Source organism: Simochromis diagramma, unplaced genomic scaffold (genome assembly GCF_900408965.1).
Source record: "Simochromis diagramma unplaced genomic scaffold, fSimDia1.1 OVJJ01000486.1, whole genome shotgun sequence".
Lineage (NCBI taxonomy): Eukaryota > Metazoa > Chordata > Actinopteri > Cichliformes > Cichlidae > Simochromis > Simochromis diagramma.
The window spans coordinates 1,958,019-1,974,588 of record NW_024387047.1 but is presented as its reverse complement, the minus strand read 5'-3'; the positions used below and the strand labels follow the sequence as shown (position 1 = coordinate 1,974,588).

The 16,570-nt window shown below is 37.9% G+C and overlaps 2 protein-coding genes across 2 annotated transcripts; one reads left to right on the top strand and one right to left on the bottom strand.

The window, feature by feature from the left end:
* The first annotated feature begins 740 nt into the window (after positions 1 to 740).
* Positions 741 to 4,901, top strand: LOC120741697 (transmembrane protein 229B-like). The gene is made up of 2 exons (XM_040044718.1): positions 741 to 1,247; positions 3,244 to 4,901. The coding sequence occupies exons 1-2, from the start codon at positions 1,199 to 1,201 to the stop codon at positions 3,723 to 3,725; spliced, it is 531 nt and encodes a 176-aa protein (XP_039900652.1). The 5' UTR covers positions 741 to 1,198; the 3' UTR covers positions 3,726 to 4,901.
* A 1,365-nt stretch (positions 4,902 to 6,266) lies between these two features.
* On the bottom strand, positions 6,267 to 15,228 carry haao (3-hydroxyanthranilate 3,4-dioxygenase). Its single transcript, XM_040044712.1, has 11 exons — positions 15,100 to 15,228; positions 14,373 to 14,519; positions 14,109 to 14,187; positions 11,829 to 11,912; positions 10,498 to 10,604; positions 9,039 to 9,128; positions 8,909 to 8,952; positions 8,689 to 8,834; positions 7,819 to 7,887; positions 7,654 to 7,736; positions 6,267 to 7,518 (listed from the first exon to the last, which is right to left on the bottom strand). The coding sequence occupies exons 2-11, from the start codon at positions 14,459 to 14,461 to the stop codon at positions 7,446 to 7,448; spliced, it is 864 nt and encodes a 287-aa protein (XP_039900646.1). The 5' UTR covers positions 14,462 to 14,519; positions 15,100 to 15,228; the 3' UTR covers positions 6,267 to 7,445.
* Between the last annotated feature and the right edge of the window lie 1,342 nt (positions 15,229 to 16,570).

Below are 16,570 nucleotides of genomic sequence, written 5' to 3'. Positions count from 1 at the left end.
AAGCTCAACTCCCAGTCCTACTGCCAGTTTCTGGAAGACACCTTCTTCAAGCAGTGGTACAGGAAGAAGTCTGCATCCTTCAAGAAAAACATGATTTTCATGCAGGACAATGCTCCATCACACGCGTCCAAGTACTCCACAGCGTGGCTGGCAAGAAAGGGTATAAAAGAAGAAAAGCTAATGACATGGCCACCTTGTTCACCTGATCTGAACCCCATTGAGAACCTGTGGTCCATCATCAAATGTGAGATTTACAAGGAGGGAAAACAGTACACCTCTCTGAACAGTGTCTGGGAGGCTGTGGTTGCTGCTGCACGCAATGTTGATGGTGAACAGATCAAAACACTGACAGAATCCATGGATGGCAGGCTTTTGAGTGTCCTTGCAAAGAAAGGTGGCTATATTGGTCGCTGATTTGTTTTTGTTTTGTTTTTGAATGTCAGAAATGTATATTTGTGAATGTGGAGATGTTATATTGGTTTCACTGGTAAAAATAAATAATTGAAATGGGTATATATTTGTTTTTTGTTAAGTTGCCTAATAATTATGCACAGTAATAGTCACCTGCACACACAGATATCCCCCTAAAATAGCTAAAACTAAAAACAAACTAAAAACTACTTCCAAAAACATTCAGCTTTGGTATTAATGAGTTTTTTTGGGTTCACTGAGAACATGGTTGTTGTTCAATAATAAAATTATTCCTCAAGAATACAACTTGCCTAATAATTCTGCACTCCCTGTATAATGTAAATATTAAACTGATCTATTAATATGATTTCTCACTCGCTTCTCTGACACACCTAGGTACTGTAGTTCACTGATAACCGCCAATCTGACCCACTGCATGACTCAGATACAGCATTATATGGCGCTTCCGTGTCTGCCCTTTGAAAACACTCATCGATACAATTCTTCGCTCACTTATTGTATGCTTAAAACATTCAAACAGCCACTGTGGGATCAATACTAGGATTTGCACACAACACACACACAGTTACTGCTCAGGTGGTCCAGGTTTGCTTCCCGAGTTTTCCCTCAGTTCACAGCTTCAGCCTGTGACAGGGACATCACTGTCTCACTCTGATAACATGGAGCAGCTTAATGTTTAGCCCAAGACCCAAGCACATGCACACACACACACACACTAGAGAGCTAAGAGATTACAAAGGCACAGAGACCCATATGCCGACAAGCAATGGAGACGAGTAAACTCAATGTGAGGCGAATGCGAGGTAACGATCAAGGTGAGTTATAACTGCTAATAGCATTTTAAAATGTGTAATGACTGAAGAAGAAAAAACTTGAGGTGGTGCTACCTGCCATTGCATCTTTATTTCTTCTGCACTGAGTGAAGAAGCAAAGTGATGGAGTTCAATTCTGTACAGATGGTAAATTATTACTGATTGTATTGACTGGGAAAAATAATTGACCGTGAAAGTCGCCTAGCTGATATTTATAGCAAAGTGAAAACTTGTTGAAGTCAGTCTAAGCCTTTAATTTGCTAAGTAGGGCTATTAGCCTGTTAATCCACACGAGAGGCTGTCAGCTGTGCTGCGTGGCCTGAGAATGAGTGAGTGAATTCATTTTGAACTTGTAATAATGTAAGGAACAAAATTCAACAAAATTTTCTTTCTCTTAAAATTTTATGATTTTTTTTTTTTTATCTGGACAGGAAAATGCTGGCAAGAGAGATTAATATTAAACACGCTGTTTAATATATTAATAGACTTAACAGCCTTCGACACCCGTTCAAGATATTATGAAAACAGGATTTATTGCTCAGACTTTACAATTTCATGAAAGAGAGCGTTGAATAATGTAATTAAAAGGAAGGGAAATGTCTTTAAAACAGACTTTTATCCGTAAATAATCTGATTACTTTTCAGAGCAGGAAGCTATTTCCATCTATGGTTGAAGTAATTTATCGTTTCATTTTTTTCTGATTTTGATCATCTTACTTTACATCCATGAAAAACAAAAGAGTGAGAGACATAACCCATAATCCAGAGACATTATGAGAAAAAAACGTGGCACAGAATAGTTTGTTGAAATCAGTAAACTTCTTAAGTTTGGCTTTTAATAGTTGTATTAACATTTACAAATGTAAATCATCTCGATAAAATTTATAATACAAAAGCTTGAACTTTCCACAAAAAATGAGAAAATAGGAAGTGAAAACTAAACTATAGTCTTTGAACTTTGGTTAATTAAGGCTAGCTGTTACCCCCAGCTAACGTTAATATTTTGTAAATATTGTTTTCTGATGTTTACTTCGACATATTTTACATTTAATTTGTTTCACCACCTAAATATTAATTTTCAGTGATATTTCTGACCAGGCAGCATCTTCCTCTAAAACCTCATTTCAGTCCATGTAGCACATACGTACGTGTGTGTGTGTGTGTGTGTGTGTGTGTGTGTGTGTGTGTGTGTGTGTGTGTATACATATATATTCGTATTTGTATGTGTAAATGCAAGTATGTGTACGTGTATATAGTGGTTTGCTCTATATGTCTGAAATAAAGATACAATAACAATATATGTAATACTGTACATTCAACCTACAGGCTGACTGAACATTGTAGAACAGCTGGAGACAGAGGGGGGGGGGTTAGTCTGACACAACCCAAAACTAACGTAAAGTCTTATAAAAGTCAGCAATTATTATAATTTTTATTTTTATTCTGTACAAATTCTTTCAAATAAAAACACTTTATGGGCAATTGGCTGTCAAAGTCTTGTCTGTGCACAGTAAACATTAGAAGTGAACTGAATTTATTAGGCTGACAGGTAGACAGACAACTCTAAGAAAAGGGTGCCCCAGGCAAAGAAATAGTCTGACGGCTTTTTTAATATTTGAACTGTTGAACAAATGAAACAAATAGAAGTTCATACCTCTGACAGCACTAGTGCCGAATTCAATTAAATGTTTCTGTCAAATCACAACAACAGGCATCTCTAGTTACTTTGCATTATGACGTGAAACCCTGCAAAAACAGAGAGAAATCAGTTGAACAGTCTTACTGCTAAGCTGAGCTAAAGATCTGGATGACTTAATATTTACAGCAAAGAAATGAGAGCACTCATCTAATTTATTCTCATCATTTATTAGCCCAGGCTTAATCTGTTTACTCTAAACTATTAAAAATCTTTGAAAAGTTTTTTTTTTAGAAAACTACACATATTAAATAGTTTAAGAAAAGACGAAAACATCCAGTAATTTCTGTCTCTTTTTGACAGGGATTGTTGAAAATGACTCCCCAGCAGAACCACATGGCAGCAGCCCCGCTCGACCTGTTTCTGCTCTTGTTCGTCTCTACGTGTATGCGCTGCATGGCTGCCTCTGCGAGGTGGCCTTCACTTCTGTGTGGGACTGGTGCAGCACCCAGGACAGGAGGCTGGCAGGCCACAGCAGTCTGTGGGCGCTGCCCATGTATGCCACAGCAATCTATCTCATGGAGAGGCTGAGGGCCCTGATGCTCGCTCAGAATCACCCACTGACTGTGCGGCTCGTGCTCTACACTGTTTTCATCTACCTGTGGGAGTTCAGCTGGGGTGTGGGGCTTAGTTTGTTGGGAGCCTGTCCATGGGACTACTCAGGCCATAGGTACAACCTGAGAGGACTGATAACTCTGGACTATGCACTCCCCTGGGCTGTGGCTGCATATATAGCAGAACAGCATGTGATCAGGCACACTTTAAGAATAAGACTGCATAACTGAACCGCTGTTGTGACGATCTGGACTCATGTGCTTCCAAAACACTTGATTAATTAATTTCATATTAATTATATTAAAAGTAACTATTCTGTTGTTTTTAGCAGTATAATAAACCTGACTGGGAAAGTACATTAAAGGAGTAGTCTTGATTTTGGAAAATAAGATAACAAAAAGTCTCTACACAAAGCCACAGATATGAATTAGCCTGGACACTTGGAAAAATAAAATATTACGAAGAAACAGCAGGTGTAGTTTTATAGTAAAGTGAATAAAAACAGAAAGAATGATCAACAATGAGCTTTGAACTATTGAGAAAGTGAAGCCAGCTTTCTTAAATCCTTTGATCTTTTCCCAAAGGATCATTCACACTAAGCTAAAAGAATCCAATCGCTTAATACAGTCAACACTCACCTTTTTATATCTTTGCTTTAAGAAGCAGTTTTACTTTAAATGTTTAGCCTCATTGAAAGTAGAAGAAACTCCAGCAATCTATTCTCTCAATGCAACATAAATGCTCTTCTCTTTGTAGCTTCAAGGCCAAATTCATGCACGTAAGCGTACAAGGAACTCTCCAATATTTCATCCTTTAAAAAGATTGTTTAAAACAGCTTGTACCGATTTGCAATGAGGAAGTTAGTGTATGTATTTAAAAAAAAACCTGAACAATAACAGCACACGTGGTTCAGCACTTTTATGCACATTACACAAAGGCAAACATAGATTTACGCTCTGTCTATGCAAGACAAGACACAAGCCTATTTAAGTCTCCACAGATAACGTGAGACAAAGCGTCCTGCAAAGTAGTAAATGGGAGCAAAAATTAAACAAACAGTGAGAATAAAAAACAGGAAATGTCCACAAATGTAGCTAAATGCTGAAAAGTAAGTGTCAGACCAGAAACTAGTTAGTCAAAAACACAAACACGTACCTTGCGTTGTGCGTTTAGCCCTGTACATTTGGCTGTGCTGTGATTGGTGCCTTCCTGGTAACATTTTTTGCTGGTGCATCTAAAGCAGTAAAATTCTGAATTCAAACAAGCTCAAATTTCAGCACTGGGGATAAATAAAATAGTAGACAAAACCTAATAAGTGGGCTTTAAATTATCTTCATATATGACAATAACATCATTAAGCTTAAGCACTACCACCCCCAAAGTATCTGGAACAATTCAAATCTTTATTGAAAGGTTCTTTCAGACTGTCGACTGAAGGCTAATTAAACTGCTGATTTATAAAGTGTCACCAGTTCTTAAATGTCAGCTTTGTAAGAGACTACATGACAAATGTAGGTGGTTGAAAAGCAGAAGACAAGTACTCAACCAATCAGAAATGTCCAGCGCAGCAAGCTCCACACCCATAGTTCCCATTACTTATTAATACATATTGTCCCACCTAGCTGGAACGTTTTATTGCAGGGCAACGTTCCTGGATCTTAATTTATAGCTTACACGTCCATGGGAAAAGTGTAGTGAAAACAATTCAGAAAATGTTCATTAAAAAAATTTGTATTTGTTTTTTTAGTCTGGGTGCCATCGATAATTATGACTGGCATCTCACAGCCAAATATGCTTTGAACTCATTTACAGTCATTTGTGCATTACTGGGGGAAATCCCGTACTCCATTAAACAGTGATGATTAAATAGGAACCTGGCAGTTGGCACCTAACAGCAGTGTCATCTGACAACAAGGCTGCGTTCCTGATACTCGTTGAAACTTGTGTTTTTAAGTCCTTTCAGCCACTGGGACTGAAGTTTATGAGTGACAGTCATCTTGCAAGGAAAGCACATAATGTTATTTCTGTAGATATTTATTTATTTTTCTCTCAGCACTCACATACAATTACATCTGATGGGAAAGTACAGTTCTCACATTCTTTAATCACTTTTATTGCAGGTTTACATCCTTTAGTCTTTATGTGTTAGTCCATGAAATGCTTCTCAGTGAGCAGGACAGCGGTTTCTAATACAGATGTGACTTAGAGTTCATGCTTGGATTGAGGAGTATTTAATGATTGAGGGTATCGATTAATACAGCTACAAGTAAGAAAAGTAAAAAGAAAAGTATCCATAAATAATTTTTACATGAAGATTTACTCACTTTTCAGAGCAAGAAGTTATATTCATTTATGGTTGTAATACTTTAAAATGTAATTAATTTTCTCATTTTAATCATCCTCTGCTATCCGGGGGGAAGGAAACAAAAGAAAAGAGAGTGAGACAACACAAAAATCAGAGACATTTTAAGAAATGAAGGTGGTTGAAATCTATAGGAAAATCTCACAGCAGCAATGAGGGTAACAGAAGGAAAAGGAAACACAGCAATGTGATGCCTCACAGTACTAAATTGAGAAATCACATCATCATTATGTCTTCCTGCAATCTTCTACATGACGAGAGGAAAGAAAGAAAAATATGAAACGTGGCTTTCTGTTTAGCCTGCAGTTGCGTTGCAGTTGCACTGGACGTAGCGCAGTAGCATTTACCATCAGTTGTGCAGTTGTACTAAGATGTGCAGGGAATAGACAGGGTGGAGCAGTCTACAACGGAGGAGTGGAAATACCAACATTACTTTTATTATCATTGCATAAAAACACAGGAGGGTGATGGTAAAGTACAAATTGTGTCCAGGACAGAAACAGCCGCACTGTACTGCTAACACAACATCAGGTCTTTGCAGACATCTACACAAACAACGTGCCAGCACAGAGCCAGCAGAGACACATCTTATGTAACAAAGTGAGTGATGAGTAGTCAAGCTTAGAGCGCTGTAGCATTCATCTTAGAATCACAGTGGCAACACTTTGAAGTCTATGTGGTGGTTTTCCACTTTGTTTTGTGGTCAAATGTAACCTTAAAAGAAAAACTGCTCTTTTTAAGAAAAGGATTTATCTTATTATCTGGGACTGTAGCCGAAGGTTCATACTGGTAACTGGTAATTATGTTACAGTGTATTTCAGGACATGCTACTGAGCAACATGAAAGAAATATAAAAACAAAAACAAAAAGCAGCAAAACAAATTACTTTTTACTGGGAAGTAATCAAATTCATTTCTTTTAAGTAATTGTAAAAGAAACACTAGATATGACCGTAATGTTATTAAACAGAATTAATTTGGTTACAAAAATCCAAACAAAGCATTGGGTTTGGCTCCGAAACTGTCAGCCTGCTGGTTGACGTGAACAGACGTGAACAGACAGCCTGCTAAGGAGTCAAATTCCTGTTAGCTCACTGTATCAGTTCACCTCCATGCACCTCCACCTAAAAGGTTTTTGAAACAGCAGCAGGTTCTACATGTCAGTTTTGTAAGAAACTACACAAAGCATGTAGGTGGCTATGAAGCAGTTCGTTGGAAAAGTTCATCTGACAACAGTGTTATGTTCCCGATACCTGTTGAAACTTGTGTTTTTAAGTCATTAGAGCCACTAGAAATGCAGTTTATGAGTGACAGCCAACTTACAAGGAAAAGACAAATGCTCAGACATGAGGATGTTTTTATTTATGCATTTTACTCGCATAAAATTACATGTAGTGATTGATGAATGCGAGAATATAGCATCATTTTGTAATTGTTTATTAATACTGTTTACCCTTACTAAATGGTCTATGCTACTTACTGTATTTGTTTTATACATAAAACACTTTCAGTTGTTCGAGCTCATTTAAAGAATACGTGCTCCCCTCCCAGCATATGTTTCAATTCAGGTGTGATTTGACGGTTGATGCTTAAGGTCTCTTCCTCTCTGGGTTTTGGATCACAACCAAGGCGACAGTCCCATCAGCTCTCTGCCACTGGTATCTACGACAGAGAAAGTCACTGCATGTAAAACCACACTGGAAACCCTGGAGAGTTCACTTTCAACACTTTTGATCCAATAATTTGTACACTCAGTGAAAGAGTTTGTGATTTACTGACAACTTGATATTGACTTACTGGCTCTGCTCGGGAATGAGCAAACTGTCTCCTGCAGAAAGACTGAACTCCTGCTCGTTCATAGTCACTGTGGAAGATCCCTCCTAAGAAAGAGATGTAGAAGAGGAAGGGAGACTTACATGTGCGTCCAGGGACAGACTGTTGGGACAGACTCTGCATACATACCAACTGCCAAACCCACACATCAGTTTGGGGTGTTGTCATCTCTGTGAGTCCAGGTCCGAACACCATCGCCTGTTGGGGAAGCAGTAAAAAGAGTCTTGTTTATCACTATCATTACCTACAACACGTCTAGTCTCCTGTTATTTCAACAATAATTATACCTTTGACTTGTACTTTTAGTATCAAAACATCCTTTCTGCCGGATAGACCGTACTATACAGTTGTGGTCAGAAGTTTACAGACACTCATCATGGGCATGTAACTTTGTCATAGTAATCTTGTTCCAGTAGTTTCCAGTTCAGGGTAGGCTTGTGCCTTTGTGGCCCCTGGATTGTCCCTGAAAGTCCGAGCCAATACCCTCTCATGTGAGGGAGACAATTTGTGTCTTCTTGTGGTGGCACACACATTAAACCTGTACTTTCAAATATTTATTTAAGGTGTGATCTTGCAACCTACAGTTACTTAGTGCTTTCAAACAAATCTTGTTTATACTGGCAAAAAGAAACAACCATTGCCAGCAGTCAACCATGATCTCTGACAAGAAGCTGGTCTTCAAGGACACTGCAGAACCTTCAGGATTGCTTATTAAAAGAAATAAGTGAACGCATGTTTATATTTGAGTGTGTTTGTACACGTTTGACCCTGCATGGATTTAAGACATTTTTTGGGGGTGTTTTGTAACTAATTAAAGATGCGTGCTGTGCAATCATTCCACTTTGGGGGGAAAAAAACACAATTGAAAGAAATCATGAAAACCAAAATTGTAACTATATATGAGTGCAGGCCTAAATGAAATGTTTTACTGAAAATGGCTGAAAAGAACCCTGATCAACCATCTCATATATGATCATTACCTGGCACTAGGTTTCTTACCTCAGTCTCAAACTGAGCTCCGAACATGTCGATGGGCCTGCCATTCCCCAAAGACGGCCTCTGTTTTTCCAGCCAGTCTTTGAAGGAGAAGGGCGTCATCACGTTCATGGTGTTCAGCTGGAAAGGAGGTTCCCTGAAGACTTCATCTATCCATCCAATAATAAACATTGACACCAGCTCAAAGTTTACAGGGACTTACAATTTCCTCTGAACAACTCACTTGGATCAGGTTTTCCTGTCTTGCACTGCTTGGATGCCATGAACCTGAAAGTAAAATGCAGTCAAGTCAACATACTTAAAAGAAAGAGCATGATCTGAGTATGACTTGTAAAGATGAAAAGATGCCTTACTCCTTGATTATTGGCACCAGCTGGGTTCCTAGATCCTGACAGTAGAACCATTTTTCAAATAGGATGTCAGTGGTGTTGTCTACATGGTACCTGAGAGCACAAATACATGCTAACATAAAAATCTGTTTACAGGACAAATGTGTTTCACTAAGATCTAAGACTCAATTCAATAACATTGTTATTTATCTATTGTAGGACCCTACAATAAAACTGAACAAAGTAGCTGCTGATGAAGAAAGCCACTTAATTAAATCCAAGGCATCACTTAACATTTATCATTTATATATAAAAAATGTAGCCGGTGGTGTAAATACATATCATTAAAGGTTTATTTGTTTAAATAATTAATCATTAAGCAAAATGTGCTGGGTATAATCTGAAGTATACCAGTCCCATAAATTTTATTTGACCAGATTCGATAAAGTTAGACATTTTACATTGTACTTATTTTTGTTCTTGCTTGTACTTGAAAATTGATTAATTAATTAAAGTAGTTTAAGTCATACATTTTTATGAGTGTAGTTTTAAGTTTTGCTTAATACAGCATGCTGTCTTTTTAGTAAATTATGGTCCTGTATAGAGAAAAACAGACAGTAAGGAGAATATTTGTAGAGCAGGGGTGTCCAAGTCCAGCCCTCCAGAGCTACTATCCTGCAGCTTTTAGATGCAGCCCGACTCCAACACAGCTGAATCAAATGATTGGATTACCTCCTCAGCATGGCATCAAGGTTGGCAAAGGCCTGATAACAAGCCATTCAGTTGATTCTGGTGTGTCGGAACAAGGATGCATCTAAAAGCTGCAGGACAGTAGCTCTGGAGTGGTAGTAGCACTGGAGTTGGACACCCCTGCTTTAGAGTATAGCCAGGTTGTGATTTATGGAGGGTCAGGAGTGCCAGAATGAATTAATTAGCGATACCATTAAATAATTAATTAAATGTTTACTAAATTAATTAAATTTGGAATTTATTAATTACATAAATAATTAATTTACTGCCTATTCATTTTATTCAAAACATGTAATAATTTATTTATTTATTTCCTATTCTAATTAATTAATGACATGTTTAATTAATGAAATTATATATTTAATTGTGTATTTATTTAATGATTTTGGCACTCCTGGCCCTCCAATTAACATTTGAATTTGATTTTATTTGTTGTAAAAATGTAAATTTGTTACATACTTACAAGGTAAACATTCAAGTTTACATCGAATCTGGTCAAATAAAATATATTTAACTGGTTTACAGTTTATACCACACGTTTCATTACTGATCTTTGAAAAACCTCTTTTTATGTCAGCTGAGTTTTAATTAAACTTATTGCCTCGTGTTTATAAGGGCAAAGAATCTTCTCTTTTTAAGTGTCCTGTCATGTTTATGACCACTCATCATTTTTCTGCTGTCAACAACTCTCTAAGAAAAAATGCAGAAAATCGAAACTGCCACAGCAGTGAACCTCAGGCAGTCGGTTTCAGTGAGCAGTCTTCTCCTTTCCATCACCAACCCCACGGTGTTAGCCTGCCTCTGGGGGGAGTGAGGGATCCGAGCTGGCAGCAGAAACATCTAGAATTTGAGACAAAAAGTAGTGGAATGCACAGTGAAGAAGATTCACCTGAGATAAAGCTTATTGCACAAGATTGCTGTGCTTCCTTATTTCTAATCAGCAGAGAGCGATGGGAACTGGAGCAGAAAAATAGTTTCCAGGAGGCTTTAGTGCAGTTGTCTATCTCAACCAGCATTTCACTATTATGTGTAAAAAAAAATTTATTCCTGTTTTGAAAGATGACCAAATAATTTCTATGTTCTCTGTTAAATAAGTATCTTACTACAAATTTAGAGCTAACACACTACATTGTGGGGGGCCTAAGAGACCTGGGCCCATCCCGACTGGTTGTGAGAAGAATTTTCTTAGGTCTTATCTTCAGTTACTAAATGTGGTTTTGTTTGTTTGTTTGTTTGTTTTTTTAGTAGACGGCTTTTATGACATTATCACTGACAAATTCTGACTATTCACTACAGCCTGTTTCACATTTACAATTACCTGTTAAATCTGAGCAGCACAGCGCGGTTCAGCACAATGTGAAGAAACGTTCCTCTACTTTATTTGGGCGCTGCTGTAGACGGCTCAGGTTGTGACATGGGTTACTGAACTTGTATGACTTCCTTATGTCTAAAAGATATTTACACCAGTCTCATCGGGAAAAACCCAATTGTTAACAAATTGGTTTTCGCAGGTTTTCTTCCTCCTTTTCACAGGAGGAGTATACTTCAGGGTCTGTCAGTGCAAAATGGGAGGAAGGGGCTACAGCATGCAAGTCAATGCATCAAATATATTTTCTTTTGAAAGTATAAAAAATGTGGAGAATAAATGGTTGTTCGAGCTGAAAGTTTCAGTAAAGTTCAGTGGCTCTGCAGCTCTCACTCACTCTTTCTCACTCATCTGATATTTAATTACAATCTCTTTGTTTAAGTGAATAGACGGCCTGTCTCAGTCTTCACAATTAATAATGATGGATTGGGAATTGTTTTCTTAATCTTTTCACACATGTGTAGCAGAAGTATTAAAAATAATAATCTGTGCAATTAAAAGGCCCGGACCAAATTACTCTGTACCCACCCAGAGGTAGAATCCTGCAGCTGCTCTTGCATAAACAGCTTAATTAATGCTTTTTAAAAAAGTGTTCTTTATGTTTTATGCAATTGTACAGTTAAATTCCATCTGAATGAATGAATGTGTATTTGTGCACAGCAAAGTACGAAGCAGAAACATAAAAGTTTAGAGCTTACCTCTCCCTCTTTGATGTGTACATCCTTGTGTTTACCATTTTCAATCACCTTCAGACACATGTCCCCCTTCACCTGGTAGAATAACTACTTAAAACAGAGAGAGAAAGACAAACGAAGAATGGCAGTGGGTTAAATACATGTTATAAATATTTATTTGCAGGCATCAGCAGATACTTCAGTTGTGGAAAAACGGTTAGTCACAATTAACATAAAGACATCTCAGACCAACCAGTCAAGGCTCAGTCTGGATAATGTAGTACATCAATACTGAAAGAACCAAGAGGGAGCTATAACACAGAGGGTCCCAAATGCAAGGAATCAAATGTCAATATTATGTTTAGCTTCTTGATATTTCTTAAAGGGCAGTGAATCCTTTCAGCTACTTTAGTCAAAAGTATTTCCATTGGCAGAAATGTAGACACTCCGTGCTTCGTGTTAGGAACAAAAAGATCCTACACTGATTGATCAAAATCAAAATTATTATTAGAGAGGACATGCTGAAAATCACATAAAAAAAACAATGCAGCAGGCTAGTCTAATTTACCAAAATCAAAATTTTATTGCAGCAAATCAATCAAATGGTCCTCAGTAGTTTGTATGGACTCCACCAGCATGTATGCATGCATGGTAATGTCAGGCATGCTCCTATTGAGATGGCGGATGGTGTCCTAGAATGTCTGGACCGGGACATCACTGAGCTCCTGGATAGTGTGAGGTGCAACCTGGTGGCATCGGATGGTCCCAGAGGTGAGCATGGAGGCCAGTAAGTGGTAATTCTTTCATTCTCAATGAACTGCCTGGAATGTCTCACCACATGAAGCTGGGTGGGTATTGTCGTGCACGAAGAGCAACTCAGACCTTCCGTGGCCCTGTCCAGCTCTCCTAGAAAAACTGCCTGTCTCTGTGCTGGGAGACACAGCAAACCTTATGGCAATGCCACATATTGCTCTGTCATCCTTGAGGAGTTCAACTGCCTCAAGAACTACCTCTGTAGTGTCCACATATCACCTTCCTTTAATTTTTTTGAGCAGCATATTTACCACCCTGCTCATCCATGAAAACTAAAAGGTCAGAGGTGGGTAGAGCAGCAGTAGGACCCTAATAGAACAGGCTGTAATGACAAAAAAATGACAGTTACTAAGTCAGATACAGCATGAAAGGAGTAGATGGAAGGGAGGTGGGTGGCAAAGTGGCTTGCAGATGTGTAGCAACTGACAAAGCAGCTTAAATAGAACGCTAAATATAGCCATATATGTGATGTGTGGATTGTATCACTCGAGCCTTCAGCTGATATGAGTGGGCATTTCTTGGAACTGCAGCTGACCTTTACTTCATGGCCTGTTTGAACAAACACCATGTTTAGATTTACAAACAAAGAGCTCATACGTGACTCTGATTCAACTGATTGAGTGTGATGCAGTTGGTGTTCAGCAAGAAGCATGACAACAGTCTCCAGGATGTAGGCACAAGTTTCTCTCTCAGTCACTGAACAAGAAATGTATGAATAATCAAATAATCAGCCTCAATTAAAATCAAAAGAAGAAAACCCATAGAAATAATAATAATAATAACATTCATGAGCCAAACCAGAAGCTTATCTTCCTGTGTTATGGCATAAATATTTATGACAGTCAGATTCCTCAGACTGGCTCAGGCATTTAGTGGGTTTGGTTTGGTTTTTCTTTTTTTCCCACAATCTGCCAAGCGCATCAAAACTTACTGGATGGCATTTCTAATCTAATCTTTCTTCCTTTCTATTTTTAAACACAAACTCTGTTACAAGAACTGTAGTTTCCATATAATTATGTTATATTAAGAGAGTCATAGAACTTAGCCAACAACTTTGTTTTAAAGCTTAAAATTGAATGTGCAGAAACTTGCAGCTTTCACAAAAAATCACGAGTAACTGTCAAAAAAGACAGAAAAGATCTGTATTTTTAGACCATGTCAGAAATTACCACAACACTAAAAAGGGTATCCAAGAGTCATGATTCAGTATCAGTGAATGTTTAATGTTGTGAAAGTGGCTGTCAGCTGACACACTTTATACTTTGACACAGAAGCAAAAAAAACCAGTAGCAGCAGCTTGCCAAATAGCCTAACCAAGCACTGCAACACGTGGGTGGAACTGACCCTAAAAGGACAAATGAAGCAACTTTGCGAAAAACTGTAAGAAGCTAACTAATGTTGTCTTTTGTATTAAATTGTAGGTTCTTCTGCTTCCATAGTCCATGTTTGTTGCTGGAATGAGGGAAAAAAAGAGACTAGTCCAACTCTCACCTCCTCCCCTTCCTCTATGTGATAATCCTTCCTGGTGTTAGGGCCTCCGACAAACATGACAAGCAGCTGGGAGAAGTGCCTGAGACAAAGAGGAATTAAAATCATGTCAGTGCATGCACTGCGTGTCCTCGCAGTTCAACTGACTGAATCCCAAGTGTTCAAACTGCCACATAAATTACACATTGCTCAATAATTACGAAACTCAATTCACATTTGCAAAGAATAAAGAGTGAGAGTGTAGCTAAGAGTAAATGTGTTACTTACATGAGTTTGTTGCACACTGGGGGCAGGAAAGCATTCTGATTTTCTGCAATCCAGTGTTCCACATTGACCTGAAGAGTACTGCTGTTCATTTTGATGTGATTTGTGCTGCAGAATGTAACCTCTGGGACTCTCTGTCTGCTGTTATGACTGCTTTAAGCAAGAGGACACATAAAGTCCAAAATGCAGAAGTGGGAGTAAGCAAATCGGGGTGGAGCACAAGGGTTAAAGGTTGTTGTTTAATAAGTAACATAATGCTGTCCTGCAGACCAAATGGAATCCTTTGCAACGTGCACAACGCCACGATGGGAGCAGTTTTTACCCGGCCTATGCTGTACAAAGGGTATTTGAGGTCTAGTTGAGGTAAAAAATTATTCTCACTCAGTTTTCTGCTTCATTGGTGGTTGTATATTTTGGTTGGGTTTCAATCAACTTGTAATTAAAGTCCGTTCCTTTAATTTTCTATTTTTATTTAAGTGAAAGCACACAAGTTACACTTATTGTGCATTTTGTGTAATCTAAAACTGTTGGGTTGATCTGACTTTAAAACAAACACAAAAAACTTGCTTAAATCATGTTACCAATTCATGTAATAAAATTAAGTTCTCTGTTCTTTCAGTGGTGTTTTTTTTTTTGGGGGGGGGGGGGGTTGGGGGGGGGTTGTGTATAACATGTAAAATATTTAGCATCTTCTTAAAATTCAATATAGCATAAAAGTTAAAAATCCGACCTGTATGCTCATTTCGAACCAGAAAACTGTCCTGGGGTCAGTCAGACCAATCAAACTTTTTATTTTATTTCTGGATTGATGGATGGATTTGTGGATGCTGCATCCTCCAGCCTGAAGAGGAGAGGGACCAGAGGCCATTCTGGCTCATTATCAGCACACACTTCAAAAGCTACAAAACACATGGGTGTACAAACATGGTGAACAAAAAACATTGATCTACTTGGATTTTCCAACACAACCATCTATGAAGTTTACAAAGAATGGCCCAAATAAGAGAAAGCAACACTTTTCTGGGGGAAAATGCCTTGTGTGTGCCAGAGGGAGAAAAACCAGGCTGCTTTGTGCTGGTAGAAAGGAAACAGTAACTGAATAATCATTGCAACTAAGGCATGCGGAAGAGCTTCTCTGAACCTAACCCCAACAGGTCGCAGCAGATGACATTCTAAAGGGTTTACTAACTTTTGAGAATCAACGATGAATGAAGATGAAAGTCTGTGTGAGATATTTGGTCATGGGCAAACAATACACTGACCAATAAAAAGAGTCAGGTTTAGTCAGCCAAGTTTACATAAAGCCACAAAAACATCCACCACAAAGAAAACTGAAGTGAAAATGGTAATTTAATCTGTTCAGTATCATATCTGCTGTACAAAGTGTGCTTAGAGTTAAGACATTTAATCAACTGGTAATCACTTAACCTTCAGTATGAAAACAAAACAATTAACTATACTATTGACAATGTTTTTGATGCAAGCTCTGTCGTGTTTTCAGTGTTTTCTTGCCAAGATATGTTGAGCAAGATTCATCACAAGAGCAGTTGCTTCTTCCTTATCGTATTATATTGTGTGACTAATATATTCTTTGCTGAAGAATTATGTGACCAGTGAGCAGCAAGTACATCAGAGATTTGAAGTTCAGTGGAATATGAACAAAGAAGTCCTTCAAGTGCTGTTCAGAGATATTTAGTAAGTAAAAACCTGCCTCCTAGTGGGCCAACTTGAAATGACAGTTTTACAAGTAGCTCACATTTTTTAAACATATACAGCAAAAAAGTATATGCTGTAGGTTATCGAGAGCATAAACAGATTTTGCTGTTTAAACGAAATTTTAGGTAACTTATCAAAAATGTAGATAAATAAAGACGTGTAAGTGCACACAGTCATGTGGAATGTTTTAGACAGTTAAAGTGTATTTTGTCCCAAAAAAGAGCTTGGGAACATGGTTATACTACTTCTGTTAACCCCATTCAATAAAAAGCTGCGTCTACACTTAAGGCACATTTTTTTTATCCTTTCAAATCCATCGTGCTGGTGTGCAGAGGTGTACAAAGTTAAACTACCACTGTCCAAAAACATATTAAACTCGCTGTAGATGCTTTTAAAGGAATTTCCGCCAGTTTATTCAAAGAGTGAAAGTCTGAGTTAACTCTATGCCATAAACAAAATAAGAAAAAAGAAAGAAAATACTTTTA